The sequence below is a fragment of the Bombyx mori genome, chromosome 18, assembly GCF_030269925.1.
Source record: "Bombyx mori chromosome 18, ASM3026992v2".
Taxonomy (NCBI): domain Eukaryota; kingdom Metazoa; phylum Arthropoda; class Insecta; order Lepidoptera; family Bombycidae; genus Bombyx; species Bombyx mori.
The window spans coordinates 4,161,603-4,188,136 of NC_085124.1; the positions used below are offsets into that span (position 1 = coordinate 4,161,603).

A 26,534-nucleotide genomic window follows, 5' to 3' on the forward strand; every position below is an offset into this window, starting at 1 on the left:
GCGACGCATGCCGTGGCGACGCGTCGCCATGCGCAATCGACTGTGCGATTCTCTCCCACTCGATCCGGCGTTAAGCCATCTCTCTCGCTACACTGAGCTCGGATACCTATAGTGTATACTCCGTAGTGTATACAGTGTTGTTTACTACAGTACACATAACCTGTGTTTTACTTGAAAACAAATTATTTTTTCGTAATATTTTATTTTATCATTATGACATATTTAGTTCCTATCACAATCTGTTCTTTTCTGCATATTACTTTTACAAAATAATGTCGATGTTTCACATCTGCCAGGCGTCCCGTGACGGCTCACATTTTTTTTTATGTAAAACAGATCCCTAGTTTTTACTTCATAATTGTAATACATCTATGGATGTAGTTTAAGCCAGAGTTGTCCTTTGCAAACCTTATTCACCGGCGAAACAAAGCGGCTTGGCGACGTTAATCAATTATTCTGAGGCATTTTTTGGAACGAAGTTCCTTATGGGATGATGCGGAGGGGTACTGTTACACGGCCTTTTTTTTTTTTTTTTTTTTTTTTTTTCGGGTAGAGGGCCGAACCTCCTACGAGGTCCCCGCGCAAAAGGGGCGCGCGGGGTATGTGAGACTCAACGATCTGCATGGTGTTGTGAGCAGACCGCGGGCCCAAGGATTTTAGGACCCACCCACTAAACGACTCCCCTGCACTCTTACACCCGACGTCCGATCCCCTCCGAGGTCAGAACCCGGATGAGGTAGGGGGGCTACCGCGGTCAACACTACCACCAGACGGCGCGGCTCACCCCAAGGACGCCCAGCCGACGGAGCCTTCGAGGCGAATCGAAGGCTCTGAAACGTCGGCCGTCTCGGTACGGCAGCCCGTCGGGCCGCCCAGACGGTGCCGCTGGATCCCGGAATATCCCGCTGGACCAGAAACAGCCTGCCGGGTCGGGACGCGATACACCGTCGACCGGTCGCTCTATTCCACGGCAGCGCGCTAGAGTGCTGGTAGCGCGCCGCGCGGCCTCACCCCCTCAGGTCGCCCCTTGACCTTCACCGGGGGGAGGCCGCCACCTACAGGGGCCGGGACGTACGGGCGTATTCCCGCCTCCGGCCCCCGGCTCGACGGCGACGGATCGGTGCGGAAAGGGAAGAGCTCTCCCTCTCTCGCTCCACCGCCTCCTTCTGCGATATGGTGGACTCGCAGAAGTCGAGCATCGCCTTCCAGGACGCGTCGCTGCCGAGCATCGTAGCCACGACGCGCGGCAGCGAGAGGTCCTCTCCTATGACCGCGACGAGGGCGGCGCGTTGCTCGTCAAATCCAGAGCAACGCGCCAGCGTGTGTTCCGCTGTGTCTTCCTCGTCGCGGTCCACTGTTACACGGCCTTTCTTAACCTTCTTTTTAAAAAACAAAAAACACTTTTCACAACTAAACTGTCTTTTATTAGACTTCACAATTTACAATACTATCGTTGACTTTTCAAACTTTTGTATGTTTTAAATGTATGCTCGCGACGGTTTCCAGATTCTAACTGGTTTTCCATACGATTTGATTTAACAAGAAAACTAAAATGATGACTCTAATGGAAAAACACAGTGAACTCGTAAACGAGCTGATTAGGGCAAAGCTGCTTTATAGAATAGTGTGTAACAGTACCCTAACTGGTAAAAACGTACGTAACGTAAGATTTTTATTATTTATGTATAGTCTTAGTATGATGGCTATACAGTGTCTAATGTATAGTCTACGTGATAACGATTATTATTATTATTCATATATAAATAGCTGTTTCGTTGTATATTATTATTATATATTTTTATAAATCATTGTGAATAAAATAAAGTTGATAACTTTGTAAAGTAGATTTTATTTTTATCAATAAAAAAATCATAGTAAAATATGTATACCCGAATAATTATTTTATTTATACCTCGAATAGAACTTAAAATTAATATTTTCATAATAAGGTCCCACGACACCACACATCTTTATTTTTAAGTACCGTTCTTAATTTTGTAATATTGAAAAGATGAAAAATGAATGCATTTCGAGATAACAATGAAATTTCCACGACAGCGCATAACAAAGAGCGTTGAAATGAAAAACGCTGTGTTCAGAGAAAATTGAAACATATTGCGCGGGCATGAGTGACGACAGACGCCAGAGGCGACCAGTCGTGTTGTTGTTCAATCCGAACAACGTCGATTGAGAATTTGATCCATACTACAATAACAATACGGATGTTAGTTATTGACAAAAAAAAAATATACTTTTTTCCTGTTAACAAAAGAGCGACTTTCAAAATCGCGTTTGTATATGAACGTTGTATAGGTACCACCAACCTGCCCATTTCTGCCGTGAAGCAGTAATGCGTTTCGGTTTGAAGGGTTGGGCAGCCGTTGCAACTATACTTGAGACCTTAGAACTTGTATCTCAAGGTGGGTGGCGCATTTACGTTATAGATGTCTATGGGCTCCAGTAACCACTTAACACCAGGCAAGCTGTGAGTTCGTCCACCCATTTATATGGGTTGCTTAAACAATAAATAAAAAAAATGATAACTTCCAGCTATTTTGAAGTCGGTTAATAATAATAAGGGCGCGCTCTGTAAAAAGTACTGTTGGCGTGTCAAATATGCTTAATTTTTTTTTAAAGTTCATTGTACGAAAAAAATATTAGACTTATATCTAAAGTAGAGTATTCATTTGGGCATGTAATTTAGTTCGCGTCGGATGTGCGTTCCTAAAATTACCTTTTAAAATACAATATCAACGGTACCCGGTAGGATTACATCGTACAATGTTTCCCATCACGCGAGCCAAGTTTGTGTGATGTTTGCTTTGAATCAAAATTAGTCGGAAATTTCAAACTATGTTATAAGGCATTGGTACTGTGGAGATTTTTTTGGTGCCGAATTTTTGCTGAGCCGTTTCATGTTGGTAAAATTTCGTGATATTCAACTTTTATTGCGATAGTTCAAGAATATAAAATTCTAATTCCAACAATTCTTTTTATTGGAAGTCGGTTGAAAATGAATTTGTCTTTTTATCGAATTATTGCAATTTAAAATATTTATTGCTTTTCATAGGTACGCTATTATTATAAATGTGTTTGTTTGTCCTTATTTAACGTCGAAACCAAGCAACGGATTGACATATTTTTTTAAAGTGACAATATTAGGTCAGGAGAGTTACATAGACTATATCTTATCCAGGAAAAACATCTCATTGCCACCAGACAAATACATTGACATTCTGCGAGTGAAGGCGCGGGTCACAGCTAGTTTATTATATTCTGTATCGAGCCCCTTATTTTTTATTGTCACGCTAATATTGAAAATATTGTGTGTTAGTTCATATTAGTTATGTTACTATTGTGCGTAAAGCTACTTTCAGGATACGCCATAATATTATACAATAGCATATAGTATATAGCTCATAACACAACAATATCGCGCGCCATACATTGTTATGGACACGTTCACACTGTACTGTTCTATATATTATTAGCTTAGTATACGGCTTACTCACTATGCTATACTATATGGGACTATAAGTATAGCGTAGTCTGAAAACAGCCTTATACTCAAATTCCTTTACTCAGGTCTCAGCAACCTGTCTTTGAAATAGCCTTCCCCCGAGTTTTCGTGAAGCAAATTCAGTTGATATTTTGAAAGCGAAAGTATATGATCTCTTTTTCAAAACACAGATTGCTTGATTGTTTTTTAGTATGTTGTGATTTATTTTATTTGATATGTATTTATTATCTATGTATTTTACGTTGTAGATGTCTATGGGCTCCAGTAACCAATTAACACCAGGTGGGCTGTGGGCTCGTCCACCAATCTAAGAATAAAAAAAAGAGTATGTAGGTATATCTATGTATGTATGTATGTATGTATATTTATATATCTTTGTATTTATTTTGGTAATGTAATTATAACCTAGTGTTTATTTTCACTCATGTCTACTACAATTCTTTAAATTATCGCCATGTATTAACTTTATCACAGCTACGCACTTCTTGAATCTTTCACTTCATCAACGAGGATTAACTGGAAGATAATGCCTGCATGGCGTTTGCCTCTGTTTTGCGTTTGCTTTTGTGCAATAAAGAATTTTCAATCAACCAACTATCAATTTTAGTTCCATTAACGAAAACACGATTTTGTAATCTTCTATATATATATATATATATATATATATATATATATATATATATATATATATATATAAATGAATTGCTGTTCGTTAGTCTCGCTAAAACTCGAGAACGGCTGGACCGATTTGAATTATTTGTGGAAGTCCAGAGAAGGTTTAAAAGGTAGATAAATATGAAAATGCTCGGAAATAAATAAAAATAACAATTATGTATTTCCTTTGATGTGTCCCCCGCCGGACGGATTCCTTTTGTTTGTTTTAAGTTTATTTTATACAAAAGTTTAGGTCTTTAATTTATCGATTGAGGCACTACGAAGTCCGCCGGGTCAGCTAGTGACGAATATAAATTAAATGTAATAAAGGATTGTGTGGTTTTATGAAGCCACGGTAAAAGTGAAACTTTTTTCACATTATAGACATTGAACTCTGACAAACAACATTTACATTAAACACTGACAAAAACAAACAAAATAGCGTGGAGCACTAGCACAAATGAGTAATAGTCTATACACTACACGGTCTGCTGCTGCGAACTATAGGCGCCGCCATATTGGTCTTGGCTGCTCTGACGAGCGCTTTTCACTTTATCCCTACTCCGCGGCCGACCGTCACGCGACATGCAACACACCGACGAAAAAGTTTTAAGACGAAAAGTACATTACCTTGCGAAGCATTTCCTCGAGCGAATCCATGTCGGCGGAGGCGGGCTCGCCGCCCGCTCTTCCATTCACTCCGTTATTGTTGTTCGTCATAGGTGAGCCGCACCCCACCTCGTTCGCCAAGACCGCAACATGTGAAACGACACTAACGCGGTCCGCAATTTTTTAACTGTCACTCACTTTATGTTTTTATTATTTACGTTAATCACTTCATCAAATTATCAAGGTACATTACACATACTATATTATGGACTACATTGCTTAAGGATGACTAGAATTTGCTCGTATTCTAAAAATAAATAATAGTTTTTTACAATCAAATCATTTTTTCTTACACTATTTTTAATTCAAATTTATTAAAATTTATTTTCTATTTTTTAGTTGGATTTTCTATAAAAGCGTATTTTGTTAGTTTTTAAAACGATTATTTATTTTTAATTTCAATTTTTTTCTTTTTAATTTTTTTTTTAGTATTGTATTCTCATCGGTCCTTAATAAGTATACCAAATTTTGAGTTAATCCGACGTTTTAAAGGGGGTCAAAATCATGTTCAAAGATTCCGTTACAAACATACATACGTCTGAAGCTAATAAAAGCGTATTAAAAAGGTTTTATAGTAAAATGGCGATATTTGCATTTCTGATCTGTTAATCCAACAATACTAAACTCAAGCCTCAAGCATACCACAATACGCTTCGTATCAAATAAGTAATTCACAAAACCGGCCACAATATTCTCTAGAGAAAAAAAAAACTTTGTTGACCGACCCAATCTTGCCTTACGTCACAAAAACACAAATATTACAATAATAGCTCACACAGAAAATACCGAATAACTCGATCTTAAGTTATATCAAGATCGCTTCGTGAGGAATCGCGCGTTTTTACATAGTCGAATCTAACCCGGGTAACAGTCGCAAAGGCAGCGGTTTATAAGCAAATTACTATACTCAGATATGACGAGACGATTTGCTCGGTAAGAAATGTTCGGCACGAAAGAATGAACAAAAGATACTACAATATCATCTCGCGTATTCGAAAACAAAAATACAGCTTATTAAGCGAATACAAAGTTAGATTTCTAACATTAGGACGAAGAGCCTTAAAACCTTTCCACAAATATATAAAGGACCTTTCCTAACTCATGTCTACTACAATTCTTTAAATTATCGCCATGTATTAACTTTATCACAGCTACGCACTTCTTGAATCTTTCACTTCATCAACGAGGATTAACTGGAAGATAATGCCTGCATGGCGTTTGCCTCTGTTTTGCGTTTGCTTTTGTGCAATAAAGAATTTTCAATCAACCAACTATCAATTTTAGTTCCATTAACGAAAACACGATTTTGTAATCTTCTATATATATATATATATATATATATATATATATATATATATATATATATATATATATAATGAATTGCTGTTCGTTAGTCTCGCTAAAACTCGAGAACGGCTGGACCGATTTGAATTATTTGTGGAAGTCCAGAGAAGGTTTAAAAGGTAGATAAATATGAAAATGCTCGGAAATAAATAAAAATAACAATTATGTATTTCCTTTGATGTGTCCCCCGCCGGACGGATTCCTTTTGTTTGTTTTAAGTTTATTTTATACAAAAGTTTAGGTCTTTAATTTATCGATTGAGGCACTACGAAGTCCGCCGGGTCAGCTAGTGACGAATATAAATTAAATGTAATAAAGGATTGTGTGGTTTTATGAAGCCACGGTAAAAGTGAAACTTTTTTCACATTATAGACATTGAACTCTGACAAACAACATTTACATTAAACACTGACAAAAACAAACAAAATAGCGTGGAGCACTAGCACAAATGAGTAATAGTCTATACACTACACGGTCTGCTGCTGCGAACTATAGGCGCCGCCATATTGGTCTTGGCTGCTCTGACGAGCGCTTTTCACTTTATCCCTACTCCGCGGCCGACCGTCACGCGACATGCAACACACCGACGAAAAAGTTTTAAGACGAAAAGTACATTACCTTGCGAAGCATTTCCTCGAGCGAATCCATGTCGGCGGAGGCGGGCTCGCCGCCCGCTCTTCCATTCACTCCGTTATTGTTGTTCGTCATAGGTGAGCCGCACCCCACCTCGTTCGCCAAGACCGCAACATGTGAAACGACACTAACGCGGTCCGCAATTTTTTAACTGTCACTCACTTTATGTTTTTATTATTTACGTTAATCACTTCATCAAATTATCAAGGTACATTACACATACTATATTATGGACTACATTGCTTAAGGATGACTAGAATTTGCTCGTATTCTAAAAATAAATAATAGTTTTTTACAATCAAATCATTTTTTCTTACACTATTTTTAATTCAAATTTATTAAAATTTATTTTCTATTTTTTAGTTGGATTTTCTATAAAAGCGTATTTTGTTAGTTTTTAAAACGATTATTTATTTTTAATTTCAATTTTTTTCTTTTTAATTTTTTTTTTAGTATTGTATTCTCATCGGTCCTTAATAAGTATACCAAATTTTGAGTTAATCCGACGTTTTAAAGGGGGTCAAAATCATGTTCAAAGATTCCGTTACAAACATACATACGTCTGAAGCTAATAAAAGCGTATTAAAAAGGTTTTATAGTAAAATGGCGATATTTGCATTTCTGATCTGTTAATCCAACAATACTAAACTCAAGCCTCAAGCATACCACAATACGCTTCGTATCAAATAAGTAATTCACAAAACCGGCCACAATATTCTCTAGAGAAAAAAAAAACTTTGTTGACCGACCCAATCTTGCCTTACGTCACAAAAACACAAATATTACAATAATAGCTCACACAGAAAATACCGAATAACTCGATCTTAAGTTATATCAAGATCGCTTCGTGAGGAATCGCGCGTTTTTACATAGTCGAATCTAACCCGGGTAACAGTCGCAAAGGCAGCGGTTTATAAGCAAATTACTATACTCAGATATGACGAGACGATTTGCTCGGTAAGAAATGTTCGGCACGAAAGAATGAACAAAAGATACTACAATATCATCTCGCGTATTCGAAAACAAAAATACAGCTTATTAAGCGAATACAAAGTTAGATTTCTAACATTAGGACGAAGAGCCTTAAAACCTTTCCACAAATATATAAAGGACCTTTCCTAACGCGAAGTCAAAATGCCTTGATTAAAGTCGGAGTTGATTAACTAGATTTCCAAGTTCCGTGAGAAGTAAGTCCAAAAACTCCTACATCACGTCGATGTGACCGGTTTGGGGTTTTTTTATCGCTTAGATGGTGGACGAGCTCACAGCCCACCTGGTGCTAAGTGGTTATTGGAGCCCATAGACATTTACTACGTAAATGCGCCACCCACCTTGAGATGTAAATTCTAAGGTCTCAGTATAGTTAGAACGGTTGCCCTAACCTTTAAGCCGAAACACATTACTGCTTCACGGCAGAAATAGGCGGGGTGGTGGTCCCTACCCGCGCGGACTCACAAGAGGTCCTACCACCAGGGGTAACGACAAAGGGAAGATCTTCCATCGAGCAAGTGAAATTGCTCAGTAGATCGACGGTCTAGAGTGTTATTATTCGGAGCTTGTATATCTGCTGATATATGTACCAACGTTTTAAAACATATTCCAATTTTGTCGGTACATGTGTGTAAATAAAATCAATCACCAATATTGAGAATATCTACAGAGCTACTTATTAAGCATAAATAAAAAGCTATTGTACGGATAAATAGAGCCTGCGCTATGGCAATTTTCATAACACAAAATCGATTATTTTACCTCGCAATCCGGACGAGGTAAGTCTGTACAAACAATGATAGCAGGGGACCGTTGGATCGTGTGCTCTCGCATACATTTACCGCCTTATGCCCCTTCACTCAAGCATTAGCATCGAAATGAGGAATGCTTAATCGATGGTGTTCATAATGTCGCTTTTCTCTTGGACTGTTTTTTCTTCATTTTATTGCTTAGATGGGTGGACGAACTTACAGCCCACCTGGTGTTAAGTGGTTACTGGAGACATCTAGAATGTAAATGCGCCACGCACCTTGAAGCATGAGTTCTAAGGTTTCAAGTATAGTTACAACGGCTGCCCCACCCTTCAAACCAAAACGCATTACTGCTTCACGGCAGAAATAGGCAGGGCGGTGGTACCTACCCGCGCGGACTCACAAGAGGTCCTACCACCAAAGCTTGAATGCTATTATTCTTGTTCCGATAGCTTCAGTCAAAAATCTTACAACCGAAATTGGTGTTAAGGGATTACCGAAGTCTACATATAATTTGTAAACTGTGCATTCGCAATACTGATAGACTAGCATTGGAAAAACAAGAATGGTATCTTAATTTTTATAACGAAGCTAGGCCTCCTAAACATAGGTGGAATATCCAACTACTATTCAACTACGTCGTGTGCGCTATTTGGGCTTTTTTTTAATTTTATAATTGAATAAAATATATTTTTCGAAAGAAAAGAACATATCCCCGTTGATAGAGTGTAAGGATTTTTGAGGCATATACAAAACTAGCTGTACCCGTCCGCTTCGTTGGGCATTTAAAATTAACATTAGTATTTCTCACCCTCACAAAGATTCTCATCATTAACGCCCCCGTAACTGGTGTAGGTAGTCCACCGCTCATATAAATATTAGCCTATCCATTAAGTACATATATTTTCTACATGGATACCAAGTTTCAAGTCAATCGGATGCATTGTTCAGTAGTTATAACGGAACATCCGTAAAAACCACTGTAGATTTATATATAAGTATAGATAATAAATCAATAACTAATAAATAATATCAAAATAACCGACTATAAGTGTATTTAGGACACTAGAAAACGTGTAACTTAGAACGTGCTAATTGCGATTGTAAATAAGCTATTTGTCTACACAGAAAGCAGCTTAGCCCGGATTTATGGGTACAGCTTGTCCGATAGCTGGTTTAGGTCAGCATAGTAATTCGTATTCCGGTAATATGCTTTTAAATGTTACGATACGCATGTTTATTTTATGTTAATATTGTAATTTTACCACTGAATGTTGTGGCTTTGTTTGCGTTGTATGCTGTGGTATAACTCTTTTTTTTTGTTTTTTTTTTTTGTAAAAATGGTTTTAAATATTGGATAGGAAAAATATTTACTCAACTATCTAATCAAAGATTCTATCTTGTGTATTATCTTTGACAAGGCATTTAAAATGGGAGCTTGAACCTCATAAAACTAAAGTCAAAGTTACTACCAAAACAGATTCGTTATTATAATGAAGTTTAGGGAAAACATTACGCGGGTGTTATTTGAAAATTCCAGATTGTAATCAGTGCAGTGTTACCGCTGACGAAATCTCAAGGATCTCAGGTGCTTAGAAAGGATAATTGTGTTTGCTTAACTGAATCAAGAAGCGAAGGGTTGTAGCGAATCATTATGTAAAGAAAGAGACGCTTGTTTTTTTTTATTGCTTAGATGGGCGAACGAGCTTACAGCCCACCTGGTGTTAAGTGGTTACTGGAGCCCATAGACGTCTACAACGTAAACGCGCCACCCACCTTGAGATATGAGTTCTAAGGTCTCAGTATAGTTACAACGGCTGCCCTACCTTTCAGACCGAAACGCATTACTGCTTCACGACAGAAATAGCCGGGGTGGTAATACCTACCCGTGCGGACGGACAAGAGACTCTACCCCCAGTAAAAACCACATTGCATCTAGATGAGACCATTCTATGTTATTTTACACCGTTTTTACTCTTACCACACTTTATCCACATTCTCCGGTATACATTAAGCGCTTTTGTTAATTTTTAATGACTTTTTACGAGATTTTTTTTTCCGCCAGAAAAGAGGTACCTACCCGTGCGGACTCACAAGAGGTCCTACCACCGGTAATTACGCAAATTATAATTTTGCGGGTTTGATTTTTATTACACGATGTTATTCCTTCACCGTGGAAGTATATCGTTAATATTTGTTAAATACATATTTCATTTGAAAAATTGTACATATATACATGAATATTTTGTTATCGTTCGTCGCCTTGTAATTACATGTAAAATAGATAGCAATCGATCGAGCCTTGGCTATATAGCGAACCGACGGTATCATCTAGCTGCCAAGTGTCAGTGACCTCATCTCAGTGCCTATGGCCGCTTAAAACTACCCCGACAAAGCAGTGGCACACATTACATTTAAAAAAATATAAGATTTTTTTATCTGAACAGATTTAGTAAAATGCTCTTGGAAATTTCAGAAAGTTCACCGACCCGGGTAGTTTTCTTGATTATTTTTTTATGGCAGAATTAAATCAGTTACCGTTGTTTCTAGACAGCACTATATTATTTGTCGATACAAGTTTGACTGGATTTATTCTCTTGGCTGATTGATATGTAGCGCTACAAAAACACATGCGAAATTTATCAACCAAATGCACGTACTGTATTCTGTGCTACAGACAATGTCTAAGACATAAGCCTGACTTCTTAATCATGAAGTATAATAAACAAACATAAAATCTGTTAGTTCTCCAAATGTCAACAAATAATAGAACAAATTGTTGTGAATCCTCTAACATAAAAGATTTAAACAGATTCATATACAATTCGTTGCGATGCACAAGCGTGCTCACGTTCCGCACACACAATTTAATTTGTAAGTATATAATATTATATATTTCTAAGAACCAACCTAAGAATTTGTCTCCTGGCAAATGGCAGCCTGTAGCGAATTTTAACTATTAACAAATCTTGGTTTATTTGACTTTATGCAAAGAATTCACGCTAACCTTGAAGTTAAGTGAGAGAGTCTAACGTTTGACTGCTTTGTGGCACATCTGAAGGATTGTAGGACCTAGTCATCATTCTCCTGCCCTTCTCCCAGTCACCTGGGGTCAGCGCAACATGTTTTTTTTTTTTGTTTTTTTTTTATTGCCTAGGTGTGTGGACGAGCTCACAGCCCACCTGGTATTAAGTGGTTACTAGAACCCATAGACATCTACAATGTAAATGCGCCACACACCTTCGTTTTCTCCTTCCATACTCCTCTATCATATACAATTTCTTCGTTCACTCCCCTCTTACACATATCGTCTTTCACGCAATCCATCTATTTCTTCTTAGGTCTACCTCTTCCTCTATATCCTTCCACATTCATAGTTAACACTCTCTTACCGACCTCATTTTCATTTCGTCTCATCACTTGTCCATACCATCCCAAACGCGCACTTCTCAACTTCCCTGTCACAGGTGTGGCTTTCAGACTTCCTCTAACATATTCATTCCGTTTTCTATCCATTCTTGTTACTCCACACATCCATCGTAGCATTCGCATCTCTACTGCATGCAATCGCCTTTAATCGGATTGTGGTACCTAGTACCTACTAAAAATAGCAATAAATACCTTTAAAAGACCAGTTCTTGTATATATATATAATCTGAATCTCGGAAACGGCTCCAACGATTTTCATAAAATTTAGTATACAGGGGATTTCGGGGGCCATAAATCGATCAAGCTACGATTTATTTTCAGAAAATGTTGTTTTGTTCGTGTTTGCAATAATAAACTTCAATCAACAATCAACAAAAAAAACGGCCATCATCTAGTGAACTAGTAAACACGCATATTTAGATTTTTGCACTTTTCATTATCATTTTTTTAATAAGTATATTCTTCGTTCATCGTGAAAGTCGTACTGATTTTAATCCAATCCGGATTCGTACCTCCAACAGGTCTAGTTCCACAACGAAGCAGTCAGGCGTTGTGGCCTTAATTAGGACTGCCGTAAAACAATACAATGACGCTTAAATTTAGAGACTTCCGGTAATGACTTAACACCAAATGGGCCGTGAGCTCGTTTTTAAATTTCGTTTTGTATATTTGAAAATTGGCATCGAAGGCCACGTTAATTATGCAAATTAAATTGCATTATTAATACTCATTATAAATTTATAACTCAACACAAAGGATACGTACTACGCATTATGCGAATCGATTTGAAATCTGGTATGGTTACCGTTCATTCAAGTTCGCACTTCGCCCATTCATTTCGCTCCTACGCGTATGGGCGAGGTCAGCCGCTTAAGGCGAGGTTTGTTACTAATATTTTCATAAACACTTATAAATCTAAAACATATTACGTATATTAATTACTAGCTGACCCGGCAGACTTCGTAGTGCCTCAATCGATAAACAAAAGACCTAAACTTTTGTGTAAAATAAACTTAAAACAAACAAAATGAATCCGTCCGACGGGGGACACATCAAAAGAAAAACAAAGTTGTTATTTTTATTTAATTCCGTGCATTTTCATATTTATCTACCTTTTAAACCTTCTCTGGACTTCCAAAAATAATTCAAGACCAAAATCAGCCAAATCGGTCCAGCCGTTCTCGAGTTTTAGCGAGACTAACGAACAGCAATTCATTTTTATATATATCGATAGATTACTACCTATATTAACTGAAAGTGAGTTTGCATAGGTAATTTCTTATCACCTTATGATCAAGTTCCGAAATTCGCGTTACACAATGTTCTTTTTCAAAAGAAATGTAAGTAGAGTAACTGGAATTAGAGCGCAAGCTTGCATTCGACAGCAAATCGAAAAGATGCACTTCAAGCGGAAAAGCAAAATTGCTTGGCTGCAGAAATAGAAAACGTGATGGTACCCGACATCTCGGTATTACAGCAATAGGACCTAGTTATGGGTAATGATAGAAAGTTTACTAACAAATTAGACTGAAAAAAGAAGTGTGTGTGTGTGTGCAAGTCACACACGGTAGAAGTGAAACTTATAAAAAATAAGAATAATCGCAAGGGTCAACCACTCCGCAGTGTAACGGCGCAGCCTCACCCTGGGGGAACCGCCTGCTTGATCACGGTATCCCTACGCCAGGTAAGTATGATTTAGCAAGAGAAACACCTCTATCAACTGTGTAACATCTCGTTACTGCGATTCAGGAATTGTTGAATTTACGTTCCTGTTGATAACAAACTAAATAGAAATAAAAGTATCTCAGGGCACTCCGAGAGCTACGATAGCGTGCACGGACGTCAAAAAAGCACTCTGAAGTAGTCGAGGACGCGAGACCGTGTGGAGCGCTTCGTGATTTGTCGGCGCCGCTCGGAGCCGCTTCGGCAGGCCAATCGCGGCACACTATTTTTTCGTTTCGTTTCATTTCGTTTCATCGATTTTAACATCACAACGATTCTAAAGAAGATCCCTTCAATAAAAAATCACGATTTGATGCCGACCTGAACTATGATGTCTGGCGCGAGTCAGACATAATTAGCGTTTCAATTTGACGCATATTGTGTGTATTTATCGAATTATGTATTCAAACGTATGTTCTTCTTCCCTTTGTCGGATTATGTGGGGGCATGTCCTCTTTTTCCATCATATGTCATCTCTGCGCTCACACCCTGCTCTCACACAATCCATCCAAGTCTCTTAAGGCGCCCTTTTCCCACATTAGCAATGTGTGTTTATATCGAAATTTGAATTATACATTCATACATCGAAGAATAACGCCCTAATTGTCCGAAAAACCGAAAATAACATAATGATAATAAAAATCCCAAGATCGTATGATTCGTAAACATATTGTGACACATGTAGATAGACCCGTATTTACTCATCCAAAATGAAATATAAAGTATATCCTTTTTTATTTGTTACTTAAATGGGTCGACGAGCTCACAGCCCACCTGGTGTTAAGTGGTCTCTGGAGCCCATAGACATCTACAACGTAAACGCGCCACCCACCTTGAGATATAAGTTCTAAGGTCTCAGTATAGTTACAACGGCTACTTCGCCCTTCAAACCGAAACGCATTACTGCTTCACGGCAGAATTAGGCGGAATGGTGGTACCTCTACCCGTGCGGACTCAGAAGAGGTCCTACCACCAGTGATTACGCAAATTATAATTTTGCGGGTTTGATTTTATTACACGATGTTATTCCTTCACCGTGGAAGTCAATCGTGAACAGTTGTTAAGTACCTACGTATTTCATTAGAAAAATTGGCACCCGCCTGCGGGATTCGAATACCGGTGCATCGCTACATAAGAATGCACCGAACCTCTTATCCTTTAGGCCACGACGACTCAATAAAGAGACGGCAGGACCGACACTCTATGAAAACTGTGTAATATTCGAAACATCGAAAAGAATATGATGATAATAAAAAAAACACGTGTGGCACTCGAGGACTGCCGCAGTAAAGCTATTGCATTGTTGAGTACGTATTTCATTACAAAAATTGATACCCGCTTGCGGGATTCGAACACCGGTGCATCGTTACATACGAATGCACCGGACGTCTTATCCTTTAGGCCACGACGACTTCTACATCAATAAAGATCAAATAAACCGTGTGTTTATTAGCGATGTTTACCTAACACGTCAAACGGAGCCTTAACCCCCGAGGTCGCACTCACTCCGGGCATCGAACGCGACATTATTATTCTAGCGCTGTACCAAAGCGCTGCGTTAATGCGTTATATAATTCGATTCATCGTATTGCAACCGTATGTGATATATCTATATATTAATACGTGAAGCAAAAACTTTGTACCCCTTTTTACGAAAATTGCGCGGACGGAGGAATATGAAACTTCCCACGCTTATAAAGGACAAAGGAAAAATTATATTAGATCAATAAAAAAATAATTACACACACTACCATGTATTTGACAAAACACATATGTAATATATGCTCTTTGTTTATTGTCAAACTTATGTTATTATCTTAAGTTTGTGGTCAAATTGGCAATAGATTAATATTTATTTGTCTATAGTGTAGTTTTGGCCAAATCTCTGATTCATCAGCATCATCATTATCAACAGCCCACAGTCGTCCACTGCTGGACATAGGCCTCTCCCAATGTACACCACTGAGCCCGGTTTGATTAAATAAGTATAATAATAATCTTTGACAATAAGTATTAATGTTCAAACTTATAATTTCAACTAATTATAGTCTAATTTCGACTACTGGGGGACCACTAGTACAGATTTATTAAGTCACGATTTTAGAGAATTCTTGTTGAACATTGCAGTGTCGGCATTACGAGAGAACGCAGTTTCCAGACTGGATTTTATTGTCGATATAGTTTCTTCGGATTTCGCGAGCCGTAGACATAATTAAAATAAAGATTTGACAGAAGCCAAATACTCGCTAATGGAAATAAATTAATTCTACGAAAGTGACGCGTGGCTATTGAAATAACTAAAAACTTCGTAACTGTAATAGAGAAAATAGACGCTTATCTCGATCATTAGACGAACATTACCTATTTAAAAGTCGAAAATATATTTTAAAAAAAAAAGTGAATATATTGCTTTATAGAGAAGAAAAAAAAAATATTTTTCTTTAAGAATTAGTTTTTTATAGACTCGCTTTTATTCCGTGTTACTGTAAAAAATGTTAGGGCCGGATATCTCAAATCGTTATTTTATAGAAAAAAAAAACAAAACATAAATAAAATGTTTTCCGTAGGGTCATCTAGGGAAGAGGCAGGAGAATAAATTTGTCTGGATTAAACGCAAACCGCCTCTCGTAAGGAGACTGCACATCAATAAGGATGTTCCCTACGTTCAATTTTACATTTTTTATCAAAAGCGCGAATCTATCATTTTTTCTTTGTTAAAATTGTTTTAAAATAATTTTCTTATTCACATTTTATACGGTGAATTATTTCTGTGTACTGTGAATGCAAAATTTCTTATAAATCTATATCTATAATCTATATTTATATAAAAATGAATTGCTGTTCGTTAGTCTCGCTAAAACTCGAGAACGGCTGAACCGATTTGGTTAATTTTGGTCTTGAATTATTTGTGAAAGTCCAGAGAAGATTTAAAAGGTAGATAAATATGAAAATGCTCGGAATTAAATAAAAATAACAATTTTGTTTTTCCTTTAATGTGTTCCCCGTCGGACGGATTCCTTTTGTTTGTTTTAAGTTTATTTTATACAAAAGTTTAGGTCTTTTATTTATCGATTGAGGCACTACGAAGTCTGCCGGGTCAGTTAGTATAAAATAAAACAAAAAAAGAAAACTACCCAAATAACATCTTAAAATTTCCAACTAAAATAATAAAGGCGCAACATTATAAGAACGAACATAAACACAACAAACAGACGATAAAAGTACGTAACAACGAAAACAATACGAAAGTTTTCCTTCAAAGGAGCCTGGAAAACGTCTAAAGAACTATAAATATGTGGAGGCTTCAGTGCTTCATTAATGCCAAGTAAAAGTTCTCGAGACAAAGCCCCAAGTTGTAGCTTTGTAAATTAAAATAATAGGTAGCGAAGAATAAGTTGTTACGAACGGTACAGCTAAATAGGAACTTAAAGTTTCTAATTTTTTTTTATTGCCCTTGTAGGCTGATGGTGAGTGGTTACCGTCGCCCATGGACTTCAGAAATGCCAGGGGCAGAGCCAAGCCGCTGGCTACCGTTTAATACTCTCCACAAGCCTCTTTTAAAGAAGGATATGTCATAGCGCTCGGGAAACACCGTGGAGGGGAGCTCATTCCATAGCCGGATGGTGCGTGGCAAAAAAGACCTCTGGAAGCGCACTGTCTTTTTTTTTTTTATGATTGAAAGATTACTGGTGGCCCGGAGGCCTTTCCAGCTTCACCAGGACAGGTGGGCGAGCAAAGGCTCAGCCAGGAGGGGTGGGATTTGCTAACAACTGCTCGAGCGCCTCCGAAGGAGACCTAACAACTCAAGAGCAGCTGCTTCGCGAATGAATCTACTACCGGATCGGAATCGCGACCCGCTGAGAAGATCCGGCGAGAAACTCAGCGGGCTGATGCATGGGTTAGGTTGCACGTCGACCTCTTTGTCGAGTTCGACTAGTACGGTTACCGGGGTTCCTCAGCCTGCTCCTAGTGTTAGAGCTGAAGGTATCTAATGGTTATTGGATCTGATGGATCCGTAAGGACGTGTCTAGGGCGTCGACGGTGACTTGCTCCTGCGTGATCAGGATTCGGGGAGTAATCAGCGGCGGCAACGATAAGGCGATTATCATGACGCATAGCCTTATCGAAGTAACGTTCCGACACTGACTTCATGTGTTTGCGGATCGATTCGAGGCCCAGGTCGTCGTGTAGGTCGACGTTCCTCACGAACCACGGAGCCCCGACGGCTAACCTGCAAAAGCGGGATTGTAGGGATTGGAGGGTGTCTATGTGTGTGCGGGCCGCGTGAGCGAACACCACACTCGCGTAAGTCATGACGGGCCTTATGCAAGTTTTGTAAAGTGTCACCTTGTTCCGAAGGGACATTTTACTCCGTTTACAGATCATGGGATAGAGTCTGCCGAGAATAAATGCGGCACGGTCACGGACTGTTTTTATATGCGGGCGGAATGTCATGGATGCATCCAGAGTGACTCCCAGGTACTTGACCTTCCTGGTCCAGGGTATAGGTTGGCCGAAGAGGGTGATCGGGGGTGTGATATTTCTCCTCCTAATGCGGGAGGAAATAAGCGGTGAGTTTCCCCTTTGAAATAACACTGCTGTGCTTTTCGCTGGGTTGATGTCTATGCGCCATTTTCGGAACCACTGTCCGAGGGTTAACGCTGCACTCTGGAGCTTACTCGCGATTAGGGACTTGTTTCTACTTGAGTAGTAAACGGTTGTGTCGTCAGCGAATAAGGCTAGCTGGGTCGGCGGCGACCGGGGAATATCATTTACAAATAAACTAAATAGGAGCGGAGAAAGAACGGAGCCTTGCGGGACTCCAGCCGTGAGTGGTCGCGGGGAGGAGCGGGTTCCCTCTACTCGATATCGAAAAGAGCGGTTAGACAAGAAGTCCCGTATGATGAGCACGAGACTGTCCGGTACGCCCATGTTGAAAAGTTTGAAAATCAAACCGTTGTGCCAGACTTTGTCGAACGCTTTTGCGACGTCGAAGAAGAGGGCTCCCGTGTAGATCGGTTTTGGTCGGTTAAGTCCCACGAGAATGTGCTCCGTGAGGCGGTGCACCTGTTGTACGCATGAGTGATTTGCACGGAATCCGAACTGTTCATCGATGAGAATGCCCTTTGATGAGACGAAGTCTCTGAGGCGTTTGTAGAGCAGACGCTCATACAGTTTGCCCAGAGACATGAGGAGGCTAATCGGGCGAAGCGCACTGTCGATGAACGCAGCGGTTCGAGATCATATGGATGAACTCTGCTCCGATGGCAGGAGGTGCGATGATAAAAAGGAGATGAGAGGATCATCTCAAACAATTCCTAAGGGCTTCTAAATTAAGCTATTTTGGTAGGGAATACTAAACTCTAACTGGTACTGTTTAATTATTTCATTGTCTTTGTAGGTAAACCCTGGACAAGAGCCGGATAAGAGAAGCCGAGGATCGTTCTCTGTGGCGTGCCATTGGAAAAGCCTATGTCCAGCAGTGGAGTAAGCTTAGAAGTCGTCGTGGCCTAAAGGATAAGAGGTCCGGTGCATTCGTATCTAGCGATGCACCGGTGTTCGAGTCCCGCAGGCGGGTACCAAATAATCTAAAATAATTCTAATTAAATACGTACTTAACAAATATTCACGATTGACTTCCACGGTGAAGGAATAACATTGTGTAATAAAAATGAAAACCGCTAAATTATAATTTGCGTAATTACTGGTGGTAGGACCTACAAATAAATGAGCCACCCACCTTGAGATATGAGTTCTAAGGTCTCAGTATAGTTACAACGGCTGCCCCGCCCTTCAAACCGAAACGCATTACTGTTGCACGGCTGAAATAGGTAGGGTGGTGGTACCTACCCGCGCGGACTCACAAGAGGTTCTACCACCAGTAAATTTCATTGCCTTTGTAAGTAAACCCTGGACGAGAGCCGAATGAGAGAAGCCGAGGATCTTTTTCTGTGGCGTGCCATTGGATAGGCCTATGTCTAGCAGTGGACTGGTATAGGCTGATGATGTGTGTGAGTTTCGAAGGCGTCGTGGCCTAAATAATAAGAGGTCCGGTGCATTTGTATCTAGCCATGCAACGGTGTTCGAATCCCGCAGGCACGTACCATTTTTTCTAATAAAATACGTACTTAACAAATGTCAACGATTGACGTCCACGGTGAAGGAATAACATCGTGTAATAAAAATAAAAATCGCAAAATTATAATTTGCTTAATTACTGGTGGTAGGACCTACAAATAAATGAGCCACCCACCATGAGATATGAGTTCTGAGGTCTCAGTATAGTTACAACGGCTGCCCCGCCCTTCAAACCGAAACGCATTACTGTTGCACGGCAGAAATAGGCAGGGCGGTGGTACCTACCCGCGCGGACTCACAAGAGGTCCTACCACCAGTAAACTTTTCAAAGAGACAATTTGAACGTTAATTTGACACGCTTCCGGTTTATTACGGTAATAACGTTCGCGTAATTAACTCGCTTTGTTCCCAGTTAATGCGGTACGTTATTTCGATCGATATCATTTTATTTTGAAACCTAAAAGTTAATGATATGCAAAACGAGTATTATTCGTTCTGGAATGTTCGTTCGTGAGTGCATTTATTTCTGAAAATCTTAATAACATTTTAATAGGGATATCGTGCTCTTCAGACGGAGACGAAAAAAAATCTTCGCGAGAGAATTAGATAGAAGTAGGGTTCAAAATACCTTTTTTTTATTGCTTATATGGGTGGATGAGCTTACAGTCCGGATGAGCTTACAGTCCACCTAGTGTTAAGTGGTTACTGGAGCCCATAGACATCTACAACGTAAATGCGCCACCCACCTTGAGATATAAGTTCTAAGATCTCATTACAGTTACAATGGCTGCCCTAGCCTTCTGAAACGCCTTATGTACTGCTTCACGCAAGAAATAGGCAGGGCGGTGGTACCTTTAAAAATGTTGGTATTTTTTTCCTATTATTGAGTTCGGCTACAGTCTTCAAGATTTAAGACATTGAGTTTATTAGACGAATAAATTTAGTTGAAATTTAAAGGGAACTAACAAAAAGTAGTAATTTTAATCTTCTTAATCCCGGCCAGAATGTGAGCAATAAAATTATTATATTGTATATATAGTGTATTGTATATTAGTAGGTATACTGATGAATATTAAACTAAAAGATTCCGTTATACAGATATATAGATACAGCTCAAACTAATAAAGCTTTAACTATGTAATAAAGGTATTTTAAAAAGATAAGTTTTCTGGTGTATTAAAAACAAAAGGCACCATTGTTTGTTGTCAAAAATTTTAATCGAAATAAAAGACGTTGTTCAGTCGCAGAAAAACAGTCAAAGGAAATGTCTTAATTAAAATTTGTATGAAAGGGCTCGGTGTTCGGAAAAGGTTTTGTTATTGTAACGATCAAAAGATTCGTTTTCCGACTGTAGTAGCAGCAGTGTAGTTCCAGCGTTTTGTTTTTTTTTTGTATGATAGAATAAACGCACTTATTTACTTTATAAATAGAAGCTGGAATCGAATAAAGACGTTTATCATAAAATACATTCGATGGATCCGGGGCAGGAGTAATTTTTGTATCGTCACGGATACGGGCAAGTCAGCCGAGCCACTGACAGCCTAAGAACACAACAGTCTGACCAAACTCTTCAAGTATTCTGAATCATAGAGACATTCCGTAGATTTAATTATGTATTATTTTATAGCGTCGATGAAAAGGAAAATGACGTAGGCATTCATATTTTGAATAAGAAAGAGTGGGGATGTAGAGGGCACATCACACCATCTATCACACGCTCGTAACATAAATGAACAGTGACGTCACTGTATTCATTAATAATTTAAATATTTTACTATAATATTTTCTAGATATATTCTATTTTTAACTTATAATAAATTTAATTTCTTTAATAAATATTAAACTTATTAGATCTTTCAGAGATATCGAATTAGTGAAATTACTAGTAATTTACAACTTAATGTAAATTTGGATCGATTACCACAAATAACAGTTTCAAACACTGACCGAACAACGATAATATTCATAACTTTACTAATTGCATACAATCCATCACGGACAGGTCTGAGCGAACATAATGAGCTGGATTACTTACTGAGTAATCACGAGATTATATTACAGAATCAGTGGTGATTACATTAATTATAACATTACCGATCATCATTATGTTATTTTATTTTAAACTAGCTGACCCAGTAGATTTCGTAGTGCCTCAATCGATAAATAAAAGACCTAAACTTTTGTATAAAATAAACTTAAAATAAACAAAAGGAATCCGTCCGACGGGGGGACATCAGAGGAAAAACAAAATTGTTATTTTTATTTAATTTCGAGCATTTTCATATTTATCTACTTTTTAAACCTTCTCTGGACTTCTACAAATAATTCAAGACCAAAATTAATCAAATCAAGTCCAGCCGTTCTCGAGTTTTAGCGAAACTAACGAACAGAAATTCATTTTTTTATATATAGATTGTCGTTATTTTGTTATTTTAAATGGTCTCAATCTAGATTTTCTTCTATATTACGAGTACGAGAAATGCATAAGACAAGAAACCTAAGTCTGACTACTGCCACAAACTCCACAGGTAGGTGCTAAATTTTTTTCAGCTAATACGAACTTGCGATTCACTATCGATTTCCACGATGAAAAAGTAGCACCTTGTATATTTCAAAAATCGTTTTTATTTATTACTAGCGACCCGCTCTCGCTTCGCTTCGGAAACATTAAATTTTATTATTGATAGCTGAGTCCTGCGATGTTATGTCCCATCGTACCGCGGATGACGCCGCGGGGCGAAGTAAGTCTAAAAAAAGTAAAGCCTACGTTACTCCTTATATCATCAGCTACCTATCAGTGAAAGTCCCGTCAAAATCGGTCCCGTCGTTCCAGAGATTAGCCGGAACAAACAGACAGACAGACAGACAAAAATTGTAAAAAATGCTATTTTGGTGTATGTACCGTATATATATTCATATGCATGTAGTAAAAAGCGGTTATTTTAATGTTACAAACAGACAGTCCAATTCTATTTATATGTTATGTATAGATTTATTTAAACGCATAAGTACTGTTGGTATTGTTTTACAAACCCGCAAGAGTACTAAGCATCTTCTTGTCTATATCTGCCGCGTTTGTGTCACAAAGAGAAGGATAGTTTTACATTGTATTGTCAATAAACGTCCCTAAGCCTTTCACACCAGGTTGCCTGTGTTCATGCACCCATCTGTGCGATTGTATTCTACAATTAACTTAACAAGGTTCTAATTGTACTTCAGAATTTTGATTCCTGGGCAATTACTGGTGGTAGGACCTCACGTGAGTCCGCACGGGTAGGTACCACCACCGCGCCTATTTCTGCCGTGAAGCAGTAATGCGTTTCGGCTTGAAGGGTGGGGCAGCCGTTGTAACTATACTGAGTGAGACCTTATAACTTATATCTCAAAGTGGGTGGCGCATTTACGTTGTAAATGTCTATGAGCTCACATATATACAATATAATAGTTTTATTGCTCACATTCTGGCCGGGATTAAGAGGATTAAAATGACTTCTTTTTGTTAGTTCTCTTTAAGTTTCAACTAAATTTATTCGTGTAATAAACTCAATGTTTAAATCCTGAAGACTGTAACTGAACTCAATATTACATAATAAGAAAAAATTACCAACATTTTTAAAGGTAGCACCGCCATGCCTATTTCTGCCGTGAAGCAGTAAGGCTTTTCAGTTTAAAGGGTAGGGCAGCCGTTGTAACTGTAATGAGATCTTAGAACTTATATCTCAAGGTGGGTGGCGCATTTACGTTGTAGATGTCTATGGGCTCCAGTAACCACTTAACACCAGGTGGGCTGTGAGCTCGTCCACCCATCTAAGCAATAAATATATATGTATACGTTTAATTACAATACTATCGACAATTATAGCAGCCTCCAATTCGCTTTTATCTATAAGAGATGCTCTTAATGGTCTGTATCGAAATCGAATTGATTCAGTAATTGAAATTAATATTATAACAAACGACTGTATTACTACTATTTACTTGTGATGAATAAATATAATAATTCATAGCTTAAGACTTTAAAATTTTAAAGAGAACAAATTGCACATACGGTGCTATAGCGTCAGTTATGCAAATTATGTATTTTTTCAGGAGAAACGTTGAAAAATTCAACATCTTATTATATACTAGCTGACCCGGCAGACTTCATAGTGCCTCAAATAAAAGACCTAAACTTTTGTATAAAATAAACTTAAAACAAACAAAAGGATTCCGTCCGACGGGGGACACGTCATTGGAAAAACAAATTTGTTATTTTTACTTAATTCCGAGCATTTTCATATTTATCTACCTTATAAGCCTTCTCTGGACTTCCACAAATAATTCAAGATCAAAATTAGCCAAATCGGTCCAGCCGTTCTCTAATTTTAGCGAGACTAACGAACAGCAATTCATTTTTATATATATAGATAGAAGATAGTTCTTTTATAGTTCTGCTAGACTAAAGAAATAAAAATGATAATATTTAAACGAAAACTTTAAACTTCATCGGTATAAGCAAACTCTCACTGATAATTAACTATTAAAAAATGTATTTTCTCATACTCGGTTCAGTTTTAACAAAAATTGCCTAAGTATCTTTATAGCACCGTATGTGCTATGTGTATTATGAGAAATCTTCTATACTTTTTCCAGTTACATTATTCCGTGATATTGAAAATGCTTTTACCGTATACTAGCCCTTATCTCACATAATTAACTAGTTTTCTGAAGCTTAAACTGCGTGGACATCACCTTATAAAAGTTCAAACTCTAATTCACTAACTTAGACAAAAAGATTGAAAAACATTGAACACTTATTTCTAGTCAGAAGCAGGTATATTAAATTTTGGGCTTCTTACCATTTACGGAAATGATGGACTTTAAAACAATCGTTCATCCATCATTTTACTCAATTAAGGGTGGGATTTACTAAAAATCCTGCCTTAGTTGATTTTTAAAACGCGAAAGTCAAAGATAGCCAGCATTTCTAGCTTATAGTTCCACTGGTTCAGACTCTGTAATTAGTCAGTCGGGACAAGTAATTATATGAGTATTTAAATTCAATAACAAGATGTCCAATTATTTTCATCAAAATATTTTTTTAAATCAGGTTAATGAACCTGGCGAAATTTTTAAAATTTCCTGTCCTAACTCCTGCAATACAATACACACTATAATATATTCCATGAAAACATAAGGCGATATAGAAATAAATTCCAAATATGCATCATTTCTTAGAAAAATATATACAGGTGGTTCTATTTTGAAATGAAGAAAATTGCTTGCCATCCAGATATGTAGTATGGCTGGTTAATTTCTCTCAAAACTGTAATATAGAAAAAACCCATACTCTTGTATTGTCAAAGGAGGAAATTTTAAAACGAGAACATTCTTCAACGAATCGCGCATATCCCAAACATAATATTATGTTAAATCATTCGAGAAAACGATCCGAATCAAACAAACAGACGCCTTTTGGAATATAAATATTATAGACTACGACTATTCGGGATTCACTATTCAATGGTCATAATATTCGTATGAAATCCTCCTATGAAATAAAAACTGTGCTTGCTACGAGCATTACGTCGCAACGAGATCCTAAAAAGAATTATGTATATGACGAATAACTCAATGTTTCAAATTCGGCATCAAAAAAAATTCATAATCTCCGTTTACGTACGCCAGCGAAGCCCGTAAGAGGACGTACGTTGAACAAAGCGGCATACTTTATCGGGCACACTAACATAATTACGGCACACACTAACTACGACCGCACACGTAAATATGCAAGGAAAATTTGAACACACCCGAACACACAGGAGACGTCGCGAAAAACGCGCGACACGAGAACCGCCAACATCGGTCGGTGTTAATTAAAACACGTTTTTTTGAGTTACGCCGAAACGGCGGCTGTGGGAAAACGTACGGCGCGCGGTTTTCGTAGCGCCGGACGCGCGTCTACGCTTGGGACGGGCGGCCAGCGAACTGCCGTTACTATAGCAGCCGCCGGCTACGAGTCGTAGCTACGCGCTACGAATGTACCTACGTTGCGCTATGTACAGTTTTGCGCTAAGGACGTGCGAAGTCGAGTTGCGTTTCAAACATGACTTGGAGAATCTGTACGCAGTGAATTAATTAAGCTATGAATTAAGCTATTTAGATGTACTACGACAGGTCAAAGTTTATTGCGTATTTATAATTTGCGTAATTACTGGTGGTAGTGAGTCCGCACGGGTAGGTACCACCGCCCCGCCTATTTCTGCCGTGAAGCAGTAATGCGTTTCGGTTTAAAGGGTGGGGCAGCCGTTGCAACTATACTGAGACCTTAGAACTCATATCTCAAGGTGTGTGGCGCATTTACGTCGTAGATGTCTATGGCCTCCAGTAACCACTTAACACCAGGTGGGCTGTGAGCTCATCCACACATATAAGCAAAAAAAAAAATTTCTAATGTAAGAAAACAACCGTTCTCGATCGATAAATAAAAATTGAATTTGCAAATTTATTTTCATCGATACTTTTGACCTGAAACAACAAAATTGCTTTTTCATCAAAATTAAGCATTAACGAGGGCACAGTTGTATCGAATTTCAAAACAACAATTAAATTAGACCTTGTAGGCAAATGCGTCTGTTTCGACTGTTTCAGTCGGCCTGTAGTAATTCAACAAATCATGAACTCACTAAACGTTTAAGGCAGCTAAAATCATATTAATTACTGACCGACAAAGTTAATTTCATGATATGAATACCTAATAATCT

The 26,534-nt window shown here is 38.2% G+C and overlaps 1 protein-coding gene and 1 long non-coding RNA gene across 14 annotated transcripts in view; both read right to left on the reverse strand.

The window, feature by feature from the left end:
- Positions 1 to 26,534, reverse strand: part of LOC101741393 (uncharacterized protein CG43867) — a 369,159-nt gene that overhangs the window by 124,041 nt on the left and 218,584 nt on the right. The window contains exon 1 of one of the 13 annotated variants that reach the window (XM_038017289.2): positions 4,805 to 4,989. The exons of the other annotated variants lie outside the window; for them this stretch is intronic. Within the exon in view, the coding sequence (XP_037873217.1) occupies positions 4,805 to 4,894 (90 nt within the window). The 5' untranslated portion in view covers positions 4,895 to 4,989. Of the gene's footprint in view, positions 1 to 4,804; positions 4,990 to 26,534 lie in introns of those variants that run through there. 13 annotated transcript variants of the gene reach the window in all.
- Positions 6,882 to 25,967, reverse strand: LOC134200548 (uncharacterized). Its single transcript, XR_009975514.1, has 2 exons — positions 25,581 to 25,967; positions 6,882 to 7,091 (listed from the first exon to the last, which is right to left on the reverse strand). It is a non-coding gene; the product is annotated as an uncharacterized LOC134200548 (long non-coding RNA).